Source organism: Streptopelia decaocto, assembly GCF_964273445.1.
Source record: "Streptopelia decaocto genome assembly, chromosome: Z".
Taxonomy (NCBI): domain Eukaryota; kingdom Metazoa; phylum Chordata; class Aves; order Columbiformes; family Columbidae; genus Streptopelia; species Streptopelia decaocto.
The window spans coordinates 25,504,808-25,528,761 of NC_138657.1; the positions used below are offsets into that span (position 1 = coordinate 25,504,808).

Here is a 23,954-nt window from a genome sequence, read left to right on the forward strand (position 1 = left end):
TATGTTATGCACTTGAAGAGCTGCAGAGAATAGCCCTACATCTATTTTTTTCTCCTAAATAGAATAATAGTGTTTATAATCCTCACTACCTTCTTCACATACACATTCCCTTTCTCAGGACTCAGTCAACAGTAGAAAAATTGTAGCACCTCCTGTTACACTGCTTTTAATTTCTGTGTCCATTGTGTTGCTTTCTGGAGAAACAGCAAACAGCAGAAGCCTGCAAGAACTGCTCATAAGACTACCTAAATATTGATCAGCATTAGTGGCATATGGCCAGGTGGAATGTTAACAAATACAATGTATTTTCTCCACAAGGATATTCCTTTGTTTGAGCCACCAAGTTTTTCTGCTAGAAGGTTTTTGCAGGGTTTTTTTGTTTTCTTTTTTTTTTTTTTTGTCTGGGTGACAGTCATTGAAATACAGTCATCTAAGACTTTTCTGATCTTCACAGCTACATTATCAAAAAATATTTAAAAAAATATTTTAAAATGCTTTTTGAGCTAAACCAATTACTTTTTTTATTGTAGCAGTTTGTTCCTCTTCCAAAAATATATATATGTAACCAAAGACATTTTTTTATCTTTTGAAATTCCTCTTGCCCTAGGTAATATTTTAACTACTGAACATGAATTAATGTAGCGGTCATGGAAGGGAAAATACTGGCTTCAACACAAAATATTGGACATAGAGCAGTCACAGTTTTCTCTATATTCACCAGTGTTCTTGAATCTTGACATACAATGTTCTGATCTTTTTCACCCTAAACATATTTTAAATCCACCAGTAAAGCTAACTGTATTATCATTATACGTGTTCACCTTGTTTGAATCAAGGGTATTACAGATTGCAATCACAGATTCATAGAATCATAGAATCATTTCGGTTGGAAGAGACCCTCAGGATCATTGAGTCCAACCACAACATAACTGTAGCACTAAATCATGTCCAATTAGTAGATTATCTCCAAAATGATTCAGAATTATCACAATTTATTCCAGTAGTGAATTAGGCTATAAAATAATTTTATTTCATTTAAATTCTGAGAATAAGACAAAACTGAATTTGAGAGTCAAAAGATTAATATATTATCAGTTGTGTTGCCTAGGTCTTATTTCACTTACTCCTATGCTACCTGCTGTTTTAACATTCATGTTCTTAACATTATATTTAGCACAGTTTTCACACTGCTGGATATTATTTTGCATTCCACAAGACATTAAACCCTTACTATGGCCAGTAGCATTGATTCTTCTACACCACTGTGCAAACATGACATAGCCACTATAGTCTTGCTGAGAACCAGTTACTGCTGACTGAATGTTTCACACAGAATTATTTGCTGTATGTTTCTTTCATTCTTGTCTTCTTCCTTCTTAAAAGAATTTAATTCACATAAGGTATCATTAAAGGTAGAACAATTTAATTTCCTGGATGTTAACTGATATTCTGCTGGATGCAAAATATTACAAAAGATGGGCTGACAGCTCTGTTCCTTACTTAATGCATTCATTTTTGAATCTGAAGTTGAGGAAGGAAAGTGTTATGTTATTTCAATAAAGATTTTTCCCACTTCCACAACATTGCAACACAGCCACTGGTGAAGAACAGCAGACAAATAAATACAGGCTGAAGGAATCTTACATGACTTTAATCTTGCACTTAATCTTGTGTTGTCCAGCCCTTAGAACTGTCATATTTTAAAAGAGATAGTCTCAGGGATCAACATTGGGGTTATATGCCTTTTTGAATGTAGTTTATTCCAGAACCAAGGAGAACTTACGTTCGAATGACAATAATGAAACTGTAGCCAATGGTCCCAACTCCAACAAGGAAATATGAAAGAGGCATCCTGAACTTGAGCCATCCAATTGTCCTCTGGTTATTGTAATAACCATAAAAGAGTACAGAATACTGTGCAAATCCCTGAAAAGTCAGCAAAAACTATAATATCACGTCTGTTAAATATGCATGTGATCAGAAATTGTACCAATAACAATGAACTGAAACATTCATTTCAATGCATTCAAAACAGTTGTAGGCATGGCTATAATAAATCTCACAGGACCGAAAATTTCTTCCTTCATTTAGAAAGACTTAGAATATTTTATGTCAACTTTCAAATCTTTTATCATTACAAGTCTTCATGGGTACTTCTTTATTTAATGAGTCAAAATTTTTTCATCAACATACTTCTTGTAAAGACAAAACCAGCTCAGTTTACAAAATTTGCCTTACAAATTATTTGCAGATAAAATTTTTAACTTAATTTTCACATTTCTAAATTGTACTTGAGTAGCCTATTTGATATAAAATTCTGATAGGCTTTCTCTGTCTAGCAATGTTGTCAGCTGTTCGTTGGGTGATCACTATATATATATATGTGTGTGTGTGTGTGTGTGTGTGTGTGTACTAATGCTGCTCTGGAAAATCATTTGGATTCCTCAGAGTATTAAAATGCTTCTTAAGTCATTGTTTTCTACAAAGTCAGAGATTATTCCTGTCCTTTTCTCCGAAAATAAGACAGGGTCTAACATTATTTTTTCCTCCAAAGCTTATTATTTTTTTACATGTATAGCTGCCTCGATGCTATTTCAAATGACTTTTTTAATGAATGGTAACTAGGGCTTATTTTTGAGGTAGGGCTTATATTTTGAGCATCCTGAGAAATCCTGAAAATTCATGCTAGGTCTTGTAGGTAGGTCTTATTTTCAGGGAAACAGGGTACACTGTGTACATTTCACCATGAGGCCTGAAATATCTTCAGCTGTGTAAAGGTAAGCATGTGTGGAAGATCTCTTTCACTTCTTTCTGAGCCTAACAGAAAAGAGAAGTGAAATAAGAATATTGATCTAACACTTCATTGAAATGAGCCTTGAGAGTCTGGTTTTTAATGTTTGGATTATTATCAGAACCGTAAAATATATAATGTTAAAACTTAATCCCAAGTAAAATATATAAAAATCAAAAAGTATTAATTTCTGTTGAGTTAGGAAAATAAGTACAATGAAAAAGAAAAAAAGAAAAAGAAAGAGAAAAAGAAAGAAAAAGAAAAAGAAAGAGAAAAAGAAAGAAAAAGAAAAAGAAAAAGAAAAAGAAAAAGAAAAAGAAAAAGAAAAAGAAAAAGAAAAAGAAAAAGAAAAAGAAAAAGAAAAAGAAAAGAAAAAGAAAAAGAAAAAGAAAAAGAAAAAGAAAAAGAAAAAGAAAAAGAAAAAGAAAAAGAAAAAGAAAAAGAAAAAGAAAAAGAAAAAGAAAAAGAAAAAGAAAAAGAAAAAGAAAAAGAAAAGAAAAAGAAAAGAGGCAAAAGATATGTTGATCTTTACTATCTTAAAAATGGGTGGGGTTTTGTTTGGTTTGGTTTTTGTTTTGTTTGGGGTTTTTTTAGCATGAAATAACATTTGCTGATGTGGTTTCAGTTTTTTGTACCTTACTTGGTAGCATGCAAGAACTGCTAGTAGATAAAAGGTACTATTTCCCATGATGTTAAATTATAGATGTCATTGTCCTCAGGGAGTATTTGTCAATGTGATATGCCTCAAGAAAATTCTTTTTGCCCCTCAGTATTCAGGGGTTCCATCTCTTTCACTGCCCTGTTCTGTTTTTATTACCCTTGCATTTGCTCATTCTGTTAACTGCTAACCTCTTACTATACTTTTTCTTCAGAGCTGTCAGATCTAGTTTCTATGAGTTATTATAAACTTGCCTTCTCTTTACACCATCTGTCTTCATTCATCTTTCCTCAAATACATTTACTTTTAAAACTCCATTCATATTTGCTGTATAAAGCTCTTATAGACTCTATTCTCTCTACAAAATCTGCAAGTTACGATTCCTTTTTCTCCAATTTCTCCCTGAAGTTTTAATTTCTCATTTGATAATGTTGTCATCATTATCTAACTACCCAGCTACATGCCTAGATCTGTTCTTCACTGTCACTCAAAGATACAATTTCCCATGAACCAGAAGCCATGTCATTTTATGCAGCAGTCATTGCGAGATGTTACATATGTAACTTTTCAGAGAGATATTTCTACCCTTTTGTATACAAGAAGGGTCATCACTTTATGTGGCAAAATAAAGCAGAAGTAGTCTGTTGTCTCTATATACCTTTATAGTCAAAAGATGGACAAAGATTATAATTTCTAGCCATTATTATGTTATTTTTTTAAATATATATATAATATATATATATATATGGAAGTTTTCCTTTATAATAAGAAAATGGTTATATCCAGTCAAGATTTTTCCAATGTTCTGTCATCTTACAACCTGATTTTTCCTCAACTGATAGTCGAACATAGAAAATAGAGCCAAGGAAGCTAAATGAAGGACCAAAATCTGACATCAACTGAGTATCCACAGGAAGGTACTGAGCCACAAAACACAGGATCCTGTTTGAGATCTGCATGTCACAAGATTAGGGATTTCTCCAGGCCTTAACTATAATAAAAAATGACAATATTAATGAGAAACATAGACACCATACCCTCTATCTGTTTGTTTTTTGGTTTATTTTGTTTTTTTCAGGAGAGTTCAGAGCTGGTCTCCTGTAGGAAAGGGAACGGGTATGTAAATTTGCATGTGCCACTCCTCGTAACTCCACAGCCTGCATAGTCCTCCCCACTGGGATGGGTAGAACAGAACCTCACACGGGCCAAACCTACATGGACAGGTCACTTTTAGATGAGTCATTCTGCAGACAAATGGAGAAGATGTGTTGTAAGCCGGAAGAACCTGTGCCTGACTTTATTTTTCCAAGAAAGGGGTCTGTTTCCAACATCCTATTCATGCTTGTTGTTGCTGAAACAACTCAAATGCTAAAAGGCATGTGTATGCAGAACTCTTTAAAGGTCTTGATACTTCATACAGAAGGGAAAGAGTGCAGCAGATTGAGGGAGAAATCACGCTTCGTTCAATGGATGCTGCTTCCATTAGCCTGAAGGAAAACCTTAACTGAATACTCACACCCTTTCACAGGTGACATTGACTATGTGCCATACAGAAACCTGACAGCATTCTAAACAACATAACTTAATAACAAATTTATCACCAGCTGACTTTTGCAAAGTTGTATTATCTCTATATAAAGACTCAAATTACATAGACAAGCCATGTGCAAAATTAGATAAACTGTTTTTTTCAGGAGGAAAAAGCAGTATTACATATTTAGAAATATACCATTAGCTAGCCAGTACAGGAGACATGGATCCTCAGGCTAGACTGGGCATCACATCAATAGTGAAGATTTATTATCTGTTTTGCAATTCAACAAAAGTACCTGCATATACTATAAGACAAAGAAAAACTAAAACCAGTATTCTTTGTTTTAGAAAAAAACTACAGATCACATTTTTGGAATTTCTTTTTTTTTTTTTTTCCTAATTCACACTGCATCCTCAAAGTCAGAACCTTAATCATAGAAAAACAGATGACCAAATACATACATAAAAAAATAGAAAGTCAGTACCCAGAGATGATAATTCAACTTTGAGACTTTTTACCCAGTATCTTTGGATTGCTACAGATACTGAAACATGTGAGTGGATATGGAGCTTCATTACATATTTTGTCTGAAGGAAACATCTATACAAAGAAGTTGTGAGAAAATATGTAAATTAGTACTATGGACATTTTCTCCTGAAATTTTAGATCTCTGAATATTAAATAATGAAGCAAAAGCTCATAAGAATCAACAAGTCATGTGAATATGTTGGACTGCAATTTATGCACTTACACTAAAATCCCAGAGAGTAGCAAAGTTCATAGCAGTTGCTTCTTCAGCTCTTGGGACAGTCTTTCTAGGTAAAGAGCCATATGGCTTCCCCATTAGAGCCTGGAACCGAAAAATGAGAGCAATTTACATTTTAAAGAAGAATACCAACAAAGGGAATGGACAGTGATCTTTCTTTTCTTAGGAAGACTTGTTTTATACTCCTAAACTGAAGAGTATAAAGCATAAAGCAGGCTGACCTATTTCTCCAGTTCTTTTCTTTGCTCCTCACTCTAATGACTGAAACTATGTTTAAAGTTTTCATTAATGGTGCTTTCTAAGTTTAAAGTGATATCCCAGTAGTACCAGTGGGTTGTCAAACTGTGCCTCTTCCATTCAAAGGGAACACAGAAGTCCAAATTCCTCTGCTGGGTGGTGTTTGTTCCACAGACAAGATCAGATGATTAATTTTTCTTGCATTATGGATTTTATTGGGCTTTTAATTGAAATGCAAAGATGATAGAAATTCAGTTCTGAGAATCCCACTGCTGCTGCTGGCAAGATGCTTGCCCAGTTACAGTGTATGTCCTCACAGGGTCCTTTCCAGGCTTTACCCTGAAAACTGTTGGGCATTTTCTCTGTTTTGGCTTCAGTGGAAGATGGGTCATGCTATTGAAATGCTGCACTAGGAAGCAATTGGAAATTCTTACCTGATTCTTTCACATCTCCTCACTAGTAGTAAGGGGATGTAGAATACTGAAATCAGGGAGATGGCACAATACCTTTAATTCTATATAAGCCCTCTTTTAGGAAGACAATATGGTGGCTCAAAGGAAGTAGAAGAATGTTACATTTCACAGAAGTGATTTCCCCTTGAATTACATATGCTCTGGGCAGCAATATTAACAGTGATGCTGCACACCGTGCAAAACATGAGGGGGTTCATGTCTTTACAGCCCTGTTGGGCCCTATCAGCATATGAGTATTCAGGCAACTGAAAAGGATCCATGGTGCCTCAGAGGCTTGGAATGTATCTTTCTATTGCAATGTACATTTTAGCCAAGATGCTCAACTTCCCTGCTTCTTAGTGTCAGTTCTTCTCCTTAGTTCTCTATAGAAATAAAGAAGTTTAGCAACATCCCAGAACATGAGAAACAACTTTCAGTACATAACCCTATACCCTATTTCAAAACATGACTCTGTAGAGACAACTGTCCACAAAGAAAATATATCTTTACAGCCTTGGTACACCATAATACTTCTAAATGGAGTACAGATTACAATTTTATTTAAAGATTCAGTACTAAGAAATATCACTGCAAAGACAGAAAGTCACTTGACAATTCTCAAAGACAATTAAAAGATTGTTACCTCAGGCACCATTACAAGTCCAAAGGTCAGTCCAAAGAGAATCATGTTTATTCCATACATCCAGCGCAAGAATATGAAATAAGATGCCACTGATGAGCCAAAGTGACCTATGAAAATATGAGATGTGAAAAAAGGGCAGATAAGTTAGTCCTTTTACAGTATTTTAACTTAAAGCAAAGATGCTCAAAGTTCATTTAAAAGAAATAAAATCAGGTGAGGCTTTTCATTTTTTTATTACCATAGCTCTAGTAACACTTTCCCAGATTGCACACTAGCATTCCCAAACCTGACAGAGAAAAGAGAAACAGAAACAAAAAATATAGAAGTATTATTTATATAGAGTATTAGGATTGTGTAAGAGCTATCATATTTACTAATATTAAATTCTCTAGCACAAGTTTCAAAGCAAATCACTGTTTTTTTTTATTTTTGTCACATGAGACTGCAGCCCACGGGAACTCATGACTAAGGACTCACCATAAAAAACACTAACAAGAGTATCTATTTAAATGTTGATCTTGGTGTCCAAGCCTGGTGTTTAATCATTTTCTTCAACCATTCCTCAGTATTTTGGGTGGACTGAAGGATACAGTGGTTACAAGTGAGTTGTTGTCTGTGTCAGCAAAATTCTCTAAGGTGTTCACTGTGCTGCATTTAGCAAATCTTATACAAAGTCCTAAGCAACTAAGGACTTTTTTCTGCCATATTCTTTATAAATAATACCTGGCGTGTCCTGTCCATTGTCTGATGTCACGTGTTCAAGTCAGTAGTGCTACTCTAATTTTACAAAGGCCTGAAGTGAGCCCCGAAAGACAAAGTCATTGGTGCTAGAAGTCTAAGGGGAATCAGGTCCTTGCTAAGTTTGGAGCCATCTGGAAACAAGCCTCCCCTTGCAGAATTGCTTCTGCTGCTTCTCTAACACAACTGCACATTTGTGGACAGTAATTGTTAAGAAAATTTTATTCCCTGGAGTTTATACATGTAAGCTTGAGGGTGACTGTTGAAAAGGTGGCTGTTCCTCCAATATGTTCTGTATTTGATGTCTCATCAAATCTGGCAATTTTGGTCAGAGCTTGATATAAAAAATGGTTTTACAAAGGTTCTCATACTGACTCTGCCAACCTGAAATTTGGAGAATGTAGGGAAATCCTTGACTTGGCACCAACAGTTTGTTAAATGCCAAGAAACAGAGGATAATTCCCTTATACTAAATGTGATACGATGTGATCAATCTAGTATATGTCCTACCTAAATATGAATTCAGATAGCCATTAGGTTTCTAGAAAACGCTGAAGCATCAGCTTTTTGGTCCCTCTGACTCAATGTATCTTAATCTCTACTCTTCCCTTATACACACACTAGCTTTTTTCCATTTCAGTTTCCCTCACTTAACCTTTTTTAACTATCTAACCTCCCTATTTTTAGTGGGACTTGGCATTTTTATCAGCATCATCATTAAGATTACTTCAATCTTTTGGATCATATTGTGGAATTTTCCTCAGCAATATTTCAGAACTGTTCCCTTAAAATCAAGCCTTAGAGTACAGAGGTTTTGATCATATTATGGTTTAAGTGTGCTTCTTAAATTACTAATATTCAGGCAGAGGATTGTTTCTGCAAGTAAAGCCAATTGCATCTTGCCTTAGCAACACAATGAGCAGGACAAAAATAGGAAAAAAGTAAACTTCACGATCTTATCACTTGAGATTATAATACTAACCCACTGTGATTTTAGGACATTCCAGGTGACAGCAAAAATGTTACTCATTTCAAATGAAGAAACAAATAGATACAATAGCAGGACTGGAAAAATGACCCTGTGTTATTTTTACATTACAATTTTACAAGGAAAGAAATTGTCTCTTGGAAGTTACTACTAGCAGAACAGCTTGTGCCAGAACTACTCCTTTATGGAAACTTCCAGGAATGTCACTCTCACATATCTTCAAGATGTGTATTATGTGTTCAAACTAGTAAGAGACCACATACTTCTTGCCATTGAGTTTGATTGTAAATACACATATGCAGCAGTTTCTTTCTAAACTGCATCTCAAGTGAGTAGATCATCTGTTGAGCAATCTGTAGACCATATGGTTAAGGACATTGTATAAGTTCTCCTCAAGGGTTGTTTTGCAGTTCAAAACCCCACAAAATTTACAATTTATAATTTTTATGTCCCTCTGCTGTTCTGGTTACTGCCTTTTGATGCAACTCGCAGCCTCTCTCAAAGACAACTTCTCTAAAATCAGTTTCCATTGTACTTTCTTCAGTGGAATAACCTCACTCAGGTACTCATGCAGTTAAGACAAATTTCCTTCAAAGAGAGGACTGTAGTTTAAATTAGTCACTGAAACTGGAACACAAAACTGATTTGTGCCAAAAACATATCCTAAAACATACCCATAGTACCAACTAGACCATTTTGTTTATGTTTATGCATAATATATGGAGACATCCAAGACCACTACTGTTTTCTCTGTGTTTCATTATGTGGTTGAAAATGACATAAATAATACCAAAATACCTCTTACAAAAGGCTTTAAATGATGGAAAAAAAAAAAAACTCACAGAAATAATTATAGTATAAATACAGACATACTAAAGTGAAGGTAGGCAATAGCTAAATCCCATTTCCACTTTCTGAGATTAACTTCAACACTGGTTCCCGAACTGTTAACTTTATGTTGAGGATTTTCAATTGTAAGGTAACTAACAATCTCTTAATGAAATGTTCAACTAGCTATAATATCAAGCTCAACAAATATTAATGAAAAATAAATACATTGATTTTTTACTACATATTGAATACTGACACATATTTCTCAGGTATTGAAAAGTAATTAATCATTTTGGCATTCATCAGGAATATAATACTAGATACTATTAACTTCTGTAAGTTCTTACTTTCAATCTCCTTAATTTTCATTTCCCAGGGTATGCAGGCTGTCTTAAAGTTCTCAAAATCCCTTTGAAATTTCATCCATTTCTGAAAAGGATCACATGTAAAAATAAATAAACAAACAATTAATTAATTAATTAATTAAATCGACCACCACTTTCATCTCAGTGTGCCAATATTGTTTCCCCTTGAGCTAATGTAACCCCTTAGTCATCGACAGTATCTTTTGACAGAGTCCACTGCAATAGAAACACTAGCTTATGAAGAAGCATCTCCTTTTGTTAGTTCTGAGTATGCCTCCTACTGGCTTTGTGTGAAGTCCCTGTTCTTCTGCAAGAAGAATGATTAAATAACCTCTTCCTTTCATGACTTATTTTTAAATGTTTCTGAGAATTTAATTTGTTATTTCCTCTGCTAATCAAAACTCAGACCTGGAGCTCAAGCTCCATCATTTAATTGCAATTACTCTACCCAGTATTTTATCTATCGGATAAGTATAACTTCTGTAATTGAGATTCCTGTGCCCAACTGAGTTTGAAAACCTAATTAATTTTTGTGAGCATTAATGCTTATGAGATGTGACTATACAACTCCTTGCAGAAAATCAGGTCTAACTGAGGGTAAACCTGGCCATAGCAAGTAGTCCTGCCAAACATTCTTAGCATCATTCTGCATCAGCATTTTAGGTTGGGGTAGGAGTGTGCTTTTGAAATGAATCTCCCAAATCATCTAAATTTACCACAATTATGCTTAGACTGCTTCCTACAGCATTCTCCTGGAGAAGCTGGCAGCTCATGGTTTGGATGTGCATACTCTTCACTTGGTAAAGAACTGCCTGGATGGCCAGGCCCAAAGAACACTGGTGAATGGAGTCAAATCCATCTGCAGCTGGTCATGACTAGTATTCCCCAGGGCTCAGTATTGGAGCCAGTTCTGTTTCATATCTTTATCAATTATCTGGATGAGAGGATTGAGTGCACCCTTAGTAAGTTTGCAGATCACGCCAAGTTTGGCAGGAATGTTGATCTGCTTGAGGGTAGGAAGGCCATACGGAGGGATCAGGACCAGGTGGATCTACTGACTGAGGCCAGCTGTATGAGGTTCAACAAGGCCAAGTGCCGGGTCCTGCACTTGCAACCTAACAACTCCAGGCAGCGCTACAGGCTCGGGGAAGAGTGACTGGAAAGCTGCTTAGCAGAAAACGATCTGGGAGTGTTGACTGATAGCCTGTGGAAGATTTGAGGGATTTTCTTGAAGTTAATGGACTGAACTGAGCAGGCCTCTGGGGCCTACGTGTTCAGCAAGAGAGCAAGACAGCAAGAGAGCAAGAGTCAAGCAGCCTACGTGATTCATGTGACTTTGTAGAACCTCGAGTAAAACAAAAGAAAGACTGACTAGTGAATAAAAGAGTCAGCAAGTTAGCTATAATAAAGATACATTCTACTTAATGTTAGAGCTTGTGCAGAAATGTACAATGCAATCATCTATTAGTCTGTGGCGCGTGAACAGTAGCTATTATCCAATTATATGCAGCTTTCTGGCTCGTGGACAGCCCGTGAACAGTACATGTAACCAATCAGATACTTGCTAGTGCATGATGAGGAAACAAATAGCATATATAAGTCAAATGATTTTGCTAATAAAGTTGGCTATCATCTGATCATATTGATCGTGTGACTAGTCTGTGGCTTCCGCGTCGACAATAACCAGATGAACATGTGTGTGCCCAGCAGTGTGCCCAGGTGGCCAAGAAAGCCAACAGCACCCTGACTTGTATCAGGAATAGCGTGGCCAGCAGGACTGAAGAAGTGATCATTCCCCTGTACTCAGCACTGATGACGCCGCATCTCAAATCTTATGTTCAGTTTTGGGGCCCTCACTACAAGAAAGACATTGAGGTGCTGGAGAGAGTTCAGAGAAGGGCAAAAAAGCTGGTGAGGGACCTGGGGCACAAGTCTGATGAGGAGCAGCTGAGGGAACTGGGGCTGTTTAGCCTGGAGAAAAGAAGGCTGAAGGGACACCTTGTTGCTCCCTGCAGCTCTCTGAAAGGAGGTTGTAGTTTGGAGGGTGCTGGTCTCTCCTGAGTAGCAAGCAGTAGGATGAGAAGAAATGGCCTCCAGTTTTGCCAGGGAGGGTTCAAATTGGATATTAGGAAAAATTTCTCCATAGAAAAGGTTATCAGGCACTGGAACAGGCTGGCTCACCATCCCTGGAGGTGTTTAAAAGATGTATACATGTGTTGCTTAGGGACGTGGTTTACTGCTAGAGTTAGGTTATGTTTGGACTTGATGATCTTGAAGGTTTCTTCCAAACTAAATGAGTCTATGATTCTTTGATTCTATCCTACACTGTTAAGCAGTGTCAGAGCATAAAACTAAGTCAAAAGGTGTGCTTGAGGAGTGTACTTGAGTAGTAAACTAATCCACATCCACTGCTCCTGGCTATTTAATCCTCAGAACCACACAGGACTTAGCCCAAAGAAATACCTGTCAGATGCATATTGTGTGGACACTGCGTCCAGCAACCACCCTTTGTGGTTTTTTGTCACAATCCTACAGTGCCATACTGCTTCATAGGATATACGCAGCCCTAAAGCCCTGGCTCTGTGGAGATGCCCCAGTATTTTTGCTGTTGGGCAAAAGGACACTTTTTATCCTTTACAGAGGCCTTTCTCAAGAGGATAACTGAGCTTTGGATTCACTCCACAGAAAAACCCAATCTACATGAAGAGAAATTTACTTTCACAAAATATTGAACTCTTGCAAAAGAGTTTATTCTTGTCTTTATGACAAGTCTCAATGAAACTGAGCTTGCATTAGAAATCTTTTCACATGAGAGTAGTGGAAATAAAAGTGTTAAAATGCAAATAAAGACAAGGAACTCTCTTTTGGAAGATGGGTACCTGTGGCAATAATCTGCAAAAGGCTCCCCATTCACATTACATGAAGTTAGTAAAATAATAAATTTACCTTGGTCATCATCACTTTGTATGCATAGAACTTTTTTCCTTTTCCTTTTCCAAGGGCACCTTCAAACTTTTCAACAAAAAGCTGTGCTTCCCTGGAAAATGAGGGCAAAAAGAGAGATGTAGATGGTGTTATGGTAAGCATAATATGTACTCTACTATAGCAATGTAATTTTTCATCTGTTCTAACTTCTCATAGACTTTTGTAAAATCTTGTTCCCTTGATAATGCTTAGAAACAAAAGCTCTGAGATTTTGTATTTCAGAGAAGACTAATCATATGTAGTGCAAACAGAACAAGTAACTTGAGTCATCTGCTCTAATCCAAATGCATTTGGAGCTCCGAGATCTGCCTACATCCACATAATGTTATCAAATATTTTTTGTGACAGTGACTTGTAGTTCAGCTGCTGCCCATTTGTGCTACTTACAAACTGTTATTCCTCCTGGTTCCACCTAATATAAATTGTTGTCTAGCTACCTAAGGGAAATCTACTCTTATTTTTTGTTTTGGAGATACGTGTACACTAGAACCTTGGTTCCCTTGTGTCTGGCCTTCTCAAGATTAGATTTAATTCAGCTCTTTAGAACCTCTGCATATATAATCTCTGACTGTACCATTCTCAGAATAATTTCTTAGAAGTGTAGTTTCAGTGGTTCCCAAAAGACTGAAGTTTTGCTTATAAAGATATGGAAGTTAAATATCCTGGTGATACAAATATCAAAGGAAGATTTTTAGATTGTTTTTAAAAGCCATAATGTCCAATGGATTAAAATAAACAGATAAGACAAGGAGTATACTAATATTTTCTACTAATATTTTCTATTTTCTCATTTTCATTTGTAAGTATGGCTTTCCTGTGTGGTTCTATTGAGAAAATGTGCCTTAAAGGCTAAACATCCTAATCTAAAACCTGGAAAATAGACTAAGAATTCTTAGCTATCAAGGTATGCACAAGACTGTATAACTATTTCATCATTGCACTTAATGACTGCAAAGAATTGTATATTATATTAGGTATTACACTAACCACTTGGGAAATGGTAGACTATTGGGAAAATGTTAATAGCACTAGATTTCACGGAGTGAAATAAACTATCATGCTTCTATCTTCTGCTCAAATATTCTATGTAAGCAAGCAAAAAGATTTTGTTAAACTGCAAAATCTGACAGTAACATTGGCAGAACAGTGGTGTTGCTGTGATAAAGGAAAACCATAATTATGTGTGAAGAAGGCTATTAGCCACATCAAAATTTCTCTTAACTCATGGTTAAAAATCTCAACATCTTCAAAAAAAAAGCATATTTTTAGTAACTGGAAATGCTTAGGTTGATCTTCATACTATCATTTGAAGTCCTATTCATACCTTTCCCCACTAGACACCTCTGCATTCACCTCTCCAGCTTGCAATACCAAGTCTTCAAACAGCCTTTTCTTTCTGTGCTTCCCAAGACAGTGCAAAATCAAGCTACTGAATTTAGCTTTCACTCTTTGAGAGCTTTCCCTCTTCGAAAGCCCTGTGAGTATTCTCATTTTCCAGGTGCTCACACATAAACCCTACTGGTGAGGCATCAGTATCAGTACCAGTGCATCTGAACTCCCTAGGAGTTAAGCATGCCTATTCCTACCACCTGAGATCCCGTTTCCTCCTTCAAAATCACAGGTTGGCAGAAACAAAAAGGTACACATGATTACATGAAGCCAAATCCAACCACTCTTTTCTGGTTTGGTTTGGTTTGGTTTTTAATTTCCTCTGTGACACATAGCATGCACAGATTCAGATAAAAATAGAAAATATCCAGCCACAACCTCAGCCATACATCCCACCTGTTCACCATTTTTAAGTGTTCCGCAGGGATAGATTCAGTATCCTTTTAGGGCTCTAGATTCCTTATTCTCAATTCTGCACTTCCAAATTACATTTATATTCTAGATTTTGGAGTCTAATCTTTCTGTACTGTAGCTAACGTATTCAATATATTCATCAATGACTTGGATGAGGGACTAGAGTGTACTATCAGCAAGTTTGCTGATGACACCAAACTGGGAGTGGCTGACACACCAGAAGGCTGTGCTGCCATCCAGTGAGACCTGGACAGGCTGGAGAGTAGGGCAGGGAAAAATTTAATGAAATATAACAAGGGCAAGTGTAGATTATTGCATCTGGGGAGGAACAAGCCCAGGTTCCAGTAGAAGTTGGGGAATGACCTATTAGAGAGCAGCATAGGCGAAAGAGACCTGGGGGTCCTGGTGGACAGCAGGATGACCATGAGTCAGCACTGTGCCCTTGTGGCCAAGAAGGCCAATGGTATCCTGGGATGTAATAGAAGTGGGGTGGTTTGTAGGTCGAGAGAGGTTCTCCTCCCCCTCTACTCTGCCCTGGTGAGACCGTACCTGGAATATTGTGTCCAATTCCGGGCCCCTCAGTTCAAGAAGGACAGGGAACTGCTGGAGAGAGACCAGCACAGAGCCACGAAGATGATTAAGGTAGTGGAGCTACCCTTATGAGGAAAGGCTGAGGGACCTGGGTCTCTTTAGCTTGGAGAAGAAGAGACTGAGGGGTGACTTCATTAATGTTTATAAATATATATAAAACGTGAGTGTCATGAGGATGGAGCCAGGCTCTTCTCAGTGACAACCAATGTAGGACAAGGGGTAATGGATTCAAGCTGGAACACAAGAGGTTCCGCTTAAATTTGAAAAGAAACTTCTTCTCAGTGAGGGTGACAGAACACTGGAGCAGGCTGCCCAGGGGGGTTATTGGGTCTCTACTCTGGAGACATTCAAAACCCGCCTGGTCACACTCCTGTGTAAAATCACCTAGGTGTTCCTGCTCTGGCAGGGGGATTGGACTAGATGATCTTTTGAGGTCCCCTCCAATCCCTAACATTCTGTGATTCTGTGATTCAGGAAACCAGTGTCTGACAGTCTATTTTAAATCCATGTCCCTGGGATTTCAAATCCTGCTGCATTGTTACGAGATACAAGACAGTCCTAACAGCATATGGCAGCTTCCTTGTAAACTCTGTGCCAGAAAAGTACTGTGAAAGCAGTCAGAATCAATAAATTAGACATGGACCAATCTCCCAAGTCAGCATACTATATTCTGAAATTAAGAGGGAACCCTTCTACCACCACTTCTGTCACTAGGTAATTGAAACATTGGAGCTTGTTCATGAAAAATTACTGAAATCGAAACATACAGAGCTCTAGAAAACATGTGCTTTCAGTCACTAGTTAGTTATATGCAGTTGTGCTGCATCATATGAAGATTTCAAATTGTAGGTGGGTTTTTTTTTCCAGTGAATCAGTAAGTTAGTAATTTAAGGGGATTAATATTAATATTAATATTAATATTAATATTAATATTAATATTAAAACAACCTTTAACAGACGAAAAATACTCCCTAATGGATATTAACCTATTTTGTATCTGTGTTTGAACAAAAAAGTTCTCCACAAACATTTTCTGCTAGAAAATTCAGCAAAGCCAAAATAAGAAGTAACTAGAAGCCATAAAAAAATATTTCTTTTTAAACTCTTAATCCAAGACTTCCATTCACTTTTTTGAAATGTCTTTTTACAGGGTTTTCTACAAAAATCAGTATTTCTTATCCCTCTCTGCATCCTGGACTCTCCATCAAGCAACCTTTCAAGTCAGAGTGTTAGCAGCATTTAAGCTTTTCCTCCTGGACAAACCGAAACATCACTGGAGGTGCTTAAAAGACATGTAGATGTGGTGCTTAGGGGACATGGTTTATTGGTGGACTTGGCAGTGTTAGGTTGGCGGTTGGACTTGATGATCTTAAGGGTCTCTTCCAACCTAAATGTATCTATGATTCTATGATTATTATGCAGTTGAACCTTTCTTTTTTTAGACATTGTTTTCTGAAAGAAAAAAATGCAAGTCTTCTCTCACTCATGGAATAATTGAAATCAAGTTACCTTTGATGTTCTACAAGCATGTCTTACCTTTTTATGTTTGGTGGATGATACCAATAGCATTCTAAGTAGCATTTTCATATCACTCATTTAGAAAGTCTAAGACTTACAAGAGAATCCAATCACATGCAAAAGTACAAGTTAAGTGCCTCAGCAGCCTATCTGTTAGCTGCATCCACAAATATTTGCATGACTTAAAAATCTTATTTAAGTGTAGTTAAATGTAAATCTCAATAACAACTTGACACTATGAAAAATTCCCACCAGTGTTTTAATTAAATATTTGAAAAGCAAAATCAATGCAGAAGCAGAGCTTGAAAGAGGGCCCATGGATAATAAGGCAGAAACATGAATGCGGTTATGTAAAAGGAAGAAATACAGCAACTATAACTACCAGACTATGCTGGACCCATCAAACAGAATTTTTTTTCCCTCCTGCTCAGCTTTTCTTCCAATATTTCTTCCCTCAAGAGTTCTGCAGCAAGTTAGTCCCACGGGGTTACTCCTGACCTCTGCAAATTGTAGATTAAGGAGACCTTTCCCTGACTTCTGCTTAAGCTTTCTGGCTTTAAAAGTTCAGCAATAATTTGGCACCATTCAGATGGGGAACAGGCTTGCATTGTCTTTTCCATGTCTACGACACATACTCTTTTTTTTGTAAATATAATCCAATATATTACTTAATTCAGGTTTTCACCTTGATGTCTAAACTATTTCACCAGAACACCTCCATTCGCACATCCCTGCAGACTTTTGCCACCCTTTGTCTTTTCCTCCCTTTGTCTTGTGCTAAAATTAAGGTGTTAGGACAGAAAGAATGATCAAACAGTAAAAAGTAGTCCTAAACCCACAGAACTCTTTTAGAAACCACAGTAACAACCAAAACCACATACCTATATCTGCTTGCCTACTTGGAAGTAATACAACTTCACTGACACAAGGACGTGTCAAAAACAACACAGAGTAACAAAACTGAGCTTTGTAATCACTGGTATCATGTGTTATAGGTAAATTATCCATATCACAAGTTAGGCCAAAGTGTGCACCGTTAGCTAACTGTGAATTTAAAGAAGCCTCAGAGAAACCTTATTAATCAAATTACAGACACAAGACACTAATAAATGTTGTATGGGGCTGGGCATCGTCTCACAGAAGCCTGAGTTAATTATTAATACTAGGTGTGGAGTTACAGCTTCCAAAGTGCTAGGGGTACGGTACTTCAGGCACTTCAGTGTTGCAGAGAGAGGATGAATTACAGCCCTCAGAGGTTGTTGCTAATGAATAGGATTCAAGTGGATTGGTCACATTTTTCAGTAACAGTTCAGGAAGGTTTCAGTCTCCAAGATCTACAAACTCATTAAAAAGAAATGACATATTAATATTTATTACCTTGGACTTCTCCAAGTCTTAAAGAGAGTGGATAAAAACTGACTGCAAAACAACTTTTGTCAGGCACTGCTCACTTGAAAAGCAGTTCAGCAGTAATAATGGGCAAATTATAGTGTTATTTAATACCCAGATGGCCTCCAGCACACTCACACTGGCCTCCAAGACTGCCAGTATTTCTACAGAAAAAGAGCTGAAATACTGATTCATTGAAGTACAATGAGCATATACAAAGATGAGAAATTTCCACTAGCCCACACATGCACCTTATATATCTTTGGGTTTTGTACACTTACAAATTATTCTGTTTCCAATTAATCTGTCTTTATAGGTAATCAAAGTCCTGTAATAAAATAAATGGTGCTGAAAAGAACCCGAACAATGGTCATATCATTTTCTGTTCCTGGCAGATGAAGAGGAGACTGCTCTGCTCTGTTTTTCTTAGAAAAAAAACAAGAAGTTCTCATGGCTCTCTTTATGGTTTGTATTTAATTGGAAGTTCTTTAAAAAGCTTAAGTTTGACAACTGCCTGCCTTTTTTTTTTTTTTAATATTGTCATTTCACTTGTTTTGATAGTTTTCTAACCAGTTCGTGGTACAGCTTTAAAGTGAGACCACTGTTGGTACATTTCTGGGTTCTTGTGCTCAATTCTCTAACTATACAGTACCATAACAGGCTTTGCTGGTGAATATGAACTAGAAAGCTCTTAATACTCTTTGCTATTTAATAGCACAAGATTCTGGCTATCTAAAGTGTTACATGCACTAACAAGGGGATTGGTGTACCAGAGCCAAACACAGTAGCATGCTTTTAAACCTTCCCCTTTCCTTCTTATCTATGCAAAACCCAACCAGAAGAATGCACAGAGAGTGATGCAGTCCCGAAATCACTGGGATAACTTTCCATAAAGGTTTTCCAATTTGCAACAGTTGAAACTACGGCCCATTACTTTTATTTTTTGTACTTTTTTTCTGATCCAAAAATCTTCTCAATAGTTTAACCCCTCAGTCTTGTAAATAACGATTGATGGTCATTATCATCTGATGTCTCTTCAGTTAATTTTGTGCTGGCCTGAATGGGCAGTGTCAGGAAGAAATGGGCACAGATTACCATCTCCCACAGAAAAGGCACAATAACAGCACTCACAAATCATGTAAACCAGTCGAAGGAAGATGTAAAGAACAAGAAAACTCTTCCAAAGGAGGATATTTGTCTTGGAAAGGCAACAAAGTCACATCCAGCCACACAGATGTTCTCAACAGCAAGGATCACTAAATCTCTAGCCTGCAGTCTAACATGTCTATTCCTTAGGGCCTGGGAGAGGTGATGCTATTTCCTGAACAACATCTTTTAATTCCTCTCTGCAACTTCTTCCTCAGTCTTTTCACATCTCCAGACCTGTGAAGATCTAACCATGTCTCAAGGTGCATTTGAAGTCTGACAGTGCCAGTATAACCCAGCTTCAAACCGCAGAGGAACACTCTGCAGCAGAACAATATCCTCAGGCACAGTTCTTCAGAGAATAACGAGGGGCTGTTTGAAATGCATTTTCTAGACACAGGGATGTAAATTAGAAATTAGAGCTGATCTAATTTAGCAGTGCAGCTGTATTAAAAACGCCATTTCAGCAAGGAGTATCTCAGCCAGGTTTTGATAGAAGGCATTTTCTACAGAGCAACTAGTTCTGCATCTGTGTTCTAAAGTTTTTCATTTATGCATTTTCAGAGCAAAACATAAAATATTAACTATTTTACAAAGTTTTCACTAGAGCTAACTAGAAATCGTCTTTCCCACACTACACTTCTTTAGCTATGAAGAAACACTCCCTTGGAAAAAAGCTAGTTTTGAATCATCAAAGCATGGGGGTTGTTTGGACTTGAAAATGATTAAACATCATCTTTCAACAATTTAAAGTTTCTTATCACTTTTTTAAAACACAAGATTTAGTGTAATATGAATCTCTCTCCAAATATAGTTTGTTCTGACACATTAACACTTTCTTTAAAAAAATAATATTTAGAATTGAGAGTCCTAATCAACCCAAATATTCACTTTTCAAAGTAAAATGCAAAAGTATATTTTTTGGTCTTATTTTGTCATGAGCATGTAACAAATCCTTGAGCATTCCTGGGGATATTTTTTTTTCCATTCTTGGAAAAATATAGGTGCTAATACGAAACAAACATGGAAGTGGGTTTTGGCTCACAGTAAAGAACATTTCTCATAATGTTGAGAAGAAATCTCCAGTGAAGTATCTCTCTGCTGTAAGTATCTCCCTGTTGTGGAAACTAGAAGGCAAAGACAAGGGAAATTTCTTCTTCTACCTCTAAGATTAATTTTGGGGTTTTTTTCCCCCTACATATCTCATAATACTCTGAAACCTGTGCAGGGGAAGAAGCAGACAACATGTGCAAATACTTGCTAATAATTTTGTTGGCCAAAAGTTTCGACAGCAAGAGAGGCTAATATAAGAGTATTCAAAATCACTTGTTATTAATTAACAAGTTAAAGGCAGTTAAAGCCTGTATGTGTCTATTTTCCACACATACAAGAACAATACAAATGAATCAGACTGATGATTCTGGAATAAATCTGAAAGAACTCATTAAAATATGCAAAAAAATTAAAATATGCTGATATAGGTACTTCTGTATTGTTATAACCACAATCACAATAGCGAGCCCATTGATAAGATATCACTTCTTCTTTTAAGCATCATAATAACACCAGGCCTTTTATTGTAAGTCAGTTGAACAGGGGCTCCAAAGAGTCAATTACGAAAAGAGGTTTCTAGAAAACTTTGCCTGTGGCTGTATTTTGGTATGTAAATCATTTGTTTTGATTTTTTTAAAGGTACTGAGTGCTTCCAAATTCTGTCATTTTCATCTAAGATGCTAAACACTAATTTAAATGTCTAATTCTCAGCATACACATTGAAAAATGTGACCAAATATTATCATTTAGCTTTTATTTTTTATTCTGTTTTTTTGCTAGATTTATGTGTTTCGTCTGCTGAGATATGCACAACTCTGTACAGAAGTGTGATAATTTGAATGGGACTGCCTGGAATAAAAGGTTACTATTTTGGGAATCTTATTTGACAAAGAAACATAGCAATAAACATGACTCTTCATTTAATAAAAGTAGTCCAAAATAAATATGCTAAGCTAAGAACTATCATTTGCTCTTGAAATACACATTTTCCTAGGGCAAATAGGCTGACAATATGTTTCCAAGCCTATTTCAGAGAGGAATGTAGCAAAGCATATAAAAACAAAAACACTGGTGCGAACTGCCTGAATCACACATTAATGCATATTTCTAATTAAAATAAAATTTCTACTAGCAGCAAATAAAACCAAATGCATGTCTAGTCTCCCAGCCTAGATTTCATAAACATAAGACATTAAAAGTTGATAAACTAATGGACCTTCAGGTAGAATTGCTGCCCATGCTGCATGTACAAGGACCACTTCACCCTGACTACAACTGGAAGGACAGAGGAAAAAATTGCCTGTGCTCAATATTCCCTCATCAATGGTCCCAAGGCCTGAAAGTCTCTTTAGATTGCCCTTGGACTGTGTGTTGCAATTTAATAGCCAACCACATGTCAGAGAACTAATGTGTAATAGTCCAACTGCCATACCAGGCTAGGAAGTTTCCTAGGAACTAGGAATTACTAGGAATGCTGGGATAGAAGAATGTCTATAAAAATAGAAAATATGTTCATATTATAGTAAGACTGCAACAAATTTTAACTTTTTGTACATGGAGATTCTTCAGTTATAGACTACGCAAAATAATGTAATTGCTATCTGACTATCTAATCTGCTCATCTGGGGTTTTTTTTCTGAAATTTCTCTTACCTCCACTATGCTTTCACTCTACGTCTCCTAAGTACTCCATTCTCTTGTACTCCTTTCCATGTCAGCTTCTTTCACAACATACCTTCCATTCTCTCTTTGTAACAATATCCTTTCCAAAATGACCTTACCTTCTAGAATGAAAAATTTGTAGACCTTCCACGCCATATTTCGTATGTTCTCTCTTACCATTATGTCTGTGTTTTCTATCCCTAACAAAAACTATCTGGAGGAGAAACAACCTTTTCTCTGTTAGATGTGTCTCACAAAACATGATCATACATTTTGTTGGTGTTTGGGCAGTACTGCAGTGAATGAGTTACTCTAAACAGAGAAGCATACCTGTGTTGACTAAAGAACAAAGTTCTCTGTGTTTACCCAGTTTCATATGCCTCATGGAAATTTAACTGTAAATTAAAATTTTTAGCTTTAATGAAAATGTAGTGATAGGTTTGCTAGGGCAAAATACAGTTTTACATGTAGCATACCTAAAAATGCATAAAAATGTGAGCTCAGTTTCCAATAAGTTTGCTTTTTCATAAGTTAAAAAAAAAGTTTTTCTTTCCAAAAAGTTAGAATAAAAAAATAAATCCTCTCTTCCCACCCCGGTAATCTCGAGATATTCCTGACATTCCATTATTTTTTCTTGGATGAGATATTAAACTTAACAGAGGATGAATTTACCAACATTAACTTAACACAAGGAAATGAAAGGTATTTTCAGGAGGATGTGATGAAAACAAAAAAAGAAAAATAACTGAGTTTTTCATGTTCGATTTCTTGTCTACAGAGACAAGAAAACACTGATCTGCAATGCCACTTACCTCCACTTTCTGTGAAAGCATATCTTGCAAAATAGAGACTCGAAATGGTTTAAAATTATTTGTGTCAGTAGGTGCAGAAATAAAGTGAAGGTTCAGGAAAACAATGCTAAGTGGAAAGCAAATATTCATTGTGGAAATCAAACCATACTTCAGGACTGACAACTTCTTTTTCATCTTCCATGGCTTGTTTCGTAGTGTGGCAATTAGCTTCTTTTTTTCTTCTACCTCTTCTTTCAGCTTGGCCAGTTCCTCCTCTGTAATCATCTCCTCCTCAGAATCAGAATCAGATCTTCAAACAAAAGCAGAAACAAGAACTGTCACCAAAACTCAGAAAGAACAGAAGTTTTCACTGAAGCACATGATTGGTATTAATTCTTGTTAACTTTGAGACCTAGATAAATGCCTCCACTGTTGCACAGAAGGGAGGACACAGTTCACTTAGACTTGTTATTAATTTTACTATGAAAGTTAAAACTTGCACACGAAGTGCAGAGCCACAGCTGAACCAGCCCTACACCCAGAGAATCCCATGGAGAGTGGGCAGCACTCTTGGGGAAGTAGCTGACACGTGCTAACCAGCCTCCTAAGTATCAAACCCAAAATCACAACAGGTAAATGAGGCCACTGTAACTGCAGCCATAAAAAATGTACTTGTTCTCCCCACTTCAGTGTGACGCAGAAGAGAGAAGAGAAAGAGATATCACAGCCACCGCAAAGACAAGCTTCAACACCAGACGACAGCCCGTCCACTGATCAAGGCAGTAACATTTCAGAGACAGGAATGATTCAAAGCTATGTGGCAGCAAGGCTGCGATGTGTTCTAGCACTCAGACTAAGCACATGTAATAGTAATGGCATCTCCATATGTGCTGTGTTTGCAACTTGACCTTCGTATCCATGTACGGGTTTGCAGTATTCTTGGAAAACATAGCTGATTAAGGCAACATCCGCTTTCCTAAAACCTGCATAGATATCCTTTTCTATGAGCAACCT

General features: G+C 36.7%; 1 protein-coding gene across 1 annotated transcript in view; it reads right to left on the reverse strand.

Annotated features, from left to right (window-relative positions):
• TMC1 (transmembrane channel like 1) overlaps window positions 1–23,954 on the reverse strand; it is a gene marked incomplete at both ends in the record, with an annotated part of 59,547 nt that overhangs the window by 22,625 nt on the left and 12,968 nt on the right. The window contains 6 exons of the mRNA XM_082075019.1: window positions 1,784–1,926; window positions 5,735–5,833; window positions 7,082–7,188; window positions 9,986–10,067; window positions 12,950–13,040; window positions 23,110–23,250. Of these exons, the coding sequence (XP_081931145.1) occupies window positions 1,784–1,926; window positions 5,735–5,833; window positions 7,082–7,188; window positions 9,986–10,067; window positions 12,950–13,040; window positions 23,110–23,250 (663 nt within the window). The remainder of the gene's footprint in view (window positions 1–1,783; window positions 1,927–5,734; window positions 5,834–7,081; window positions 7,189–9,985; window positions 10,068–12,949; window positions 13,041–23,109; window positions 23,251–23,954) is intronic.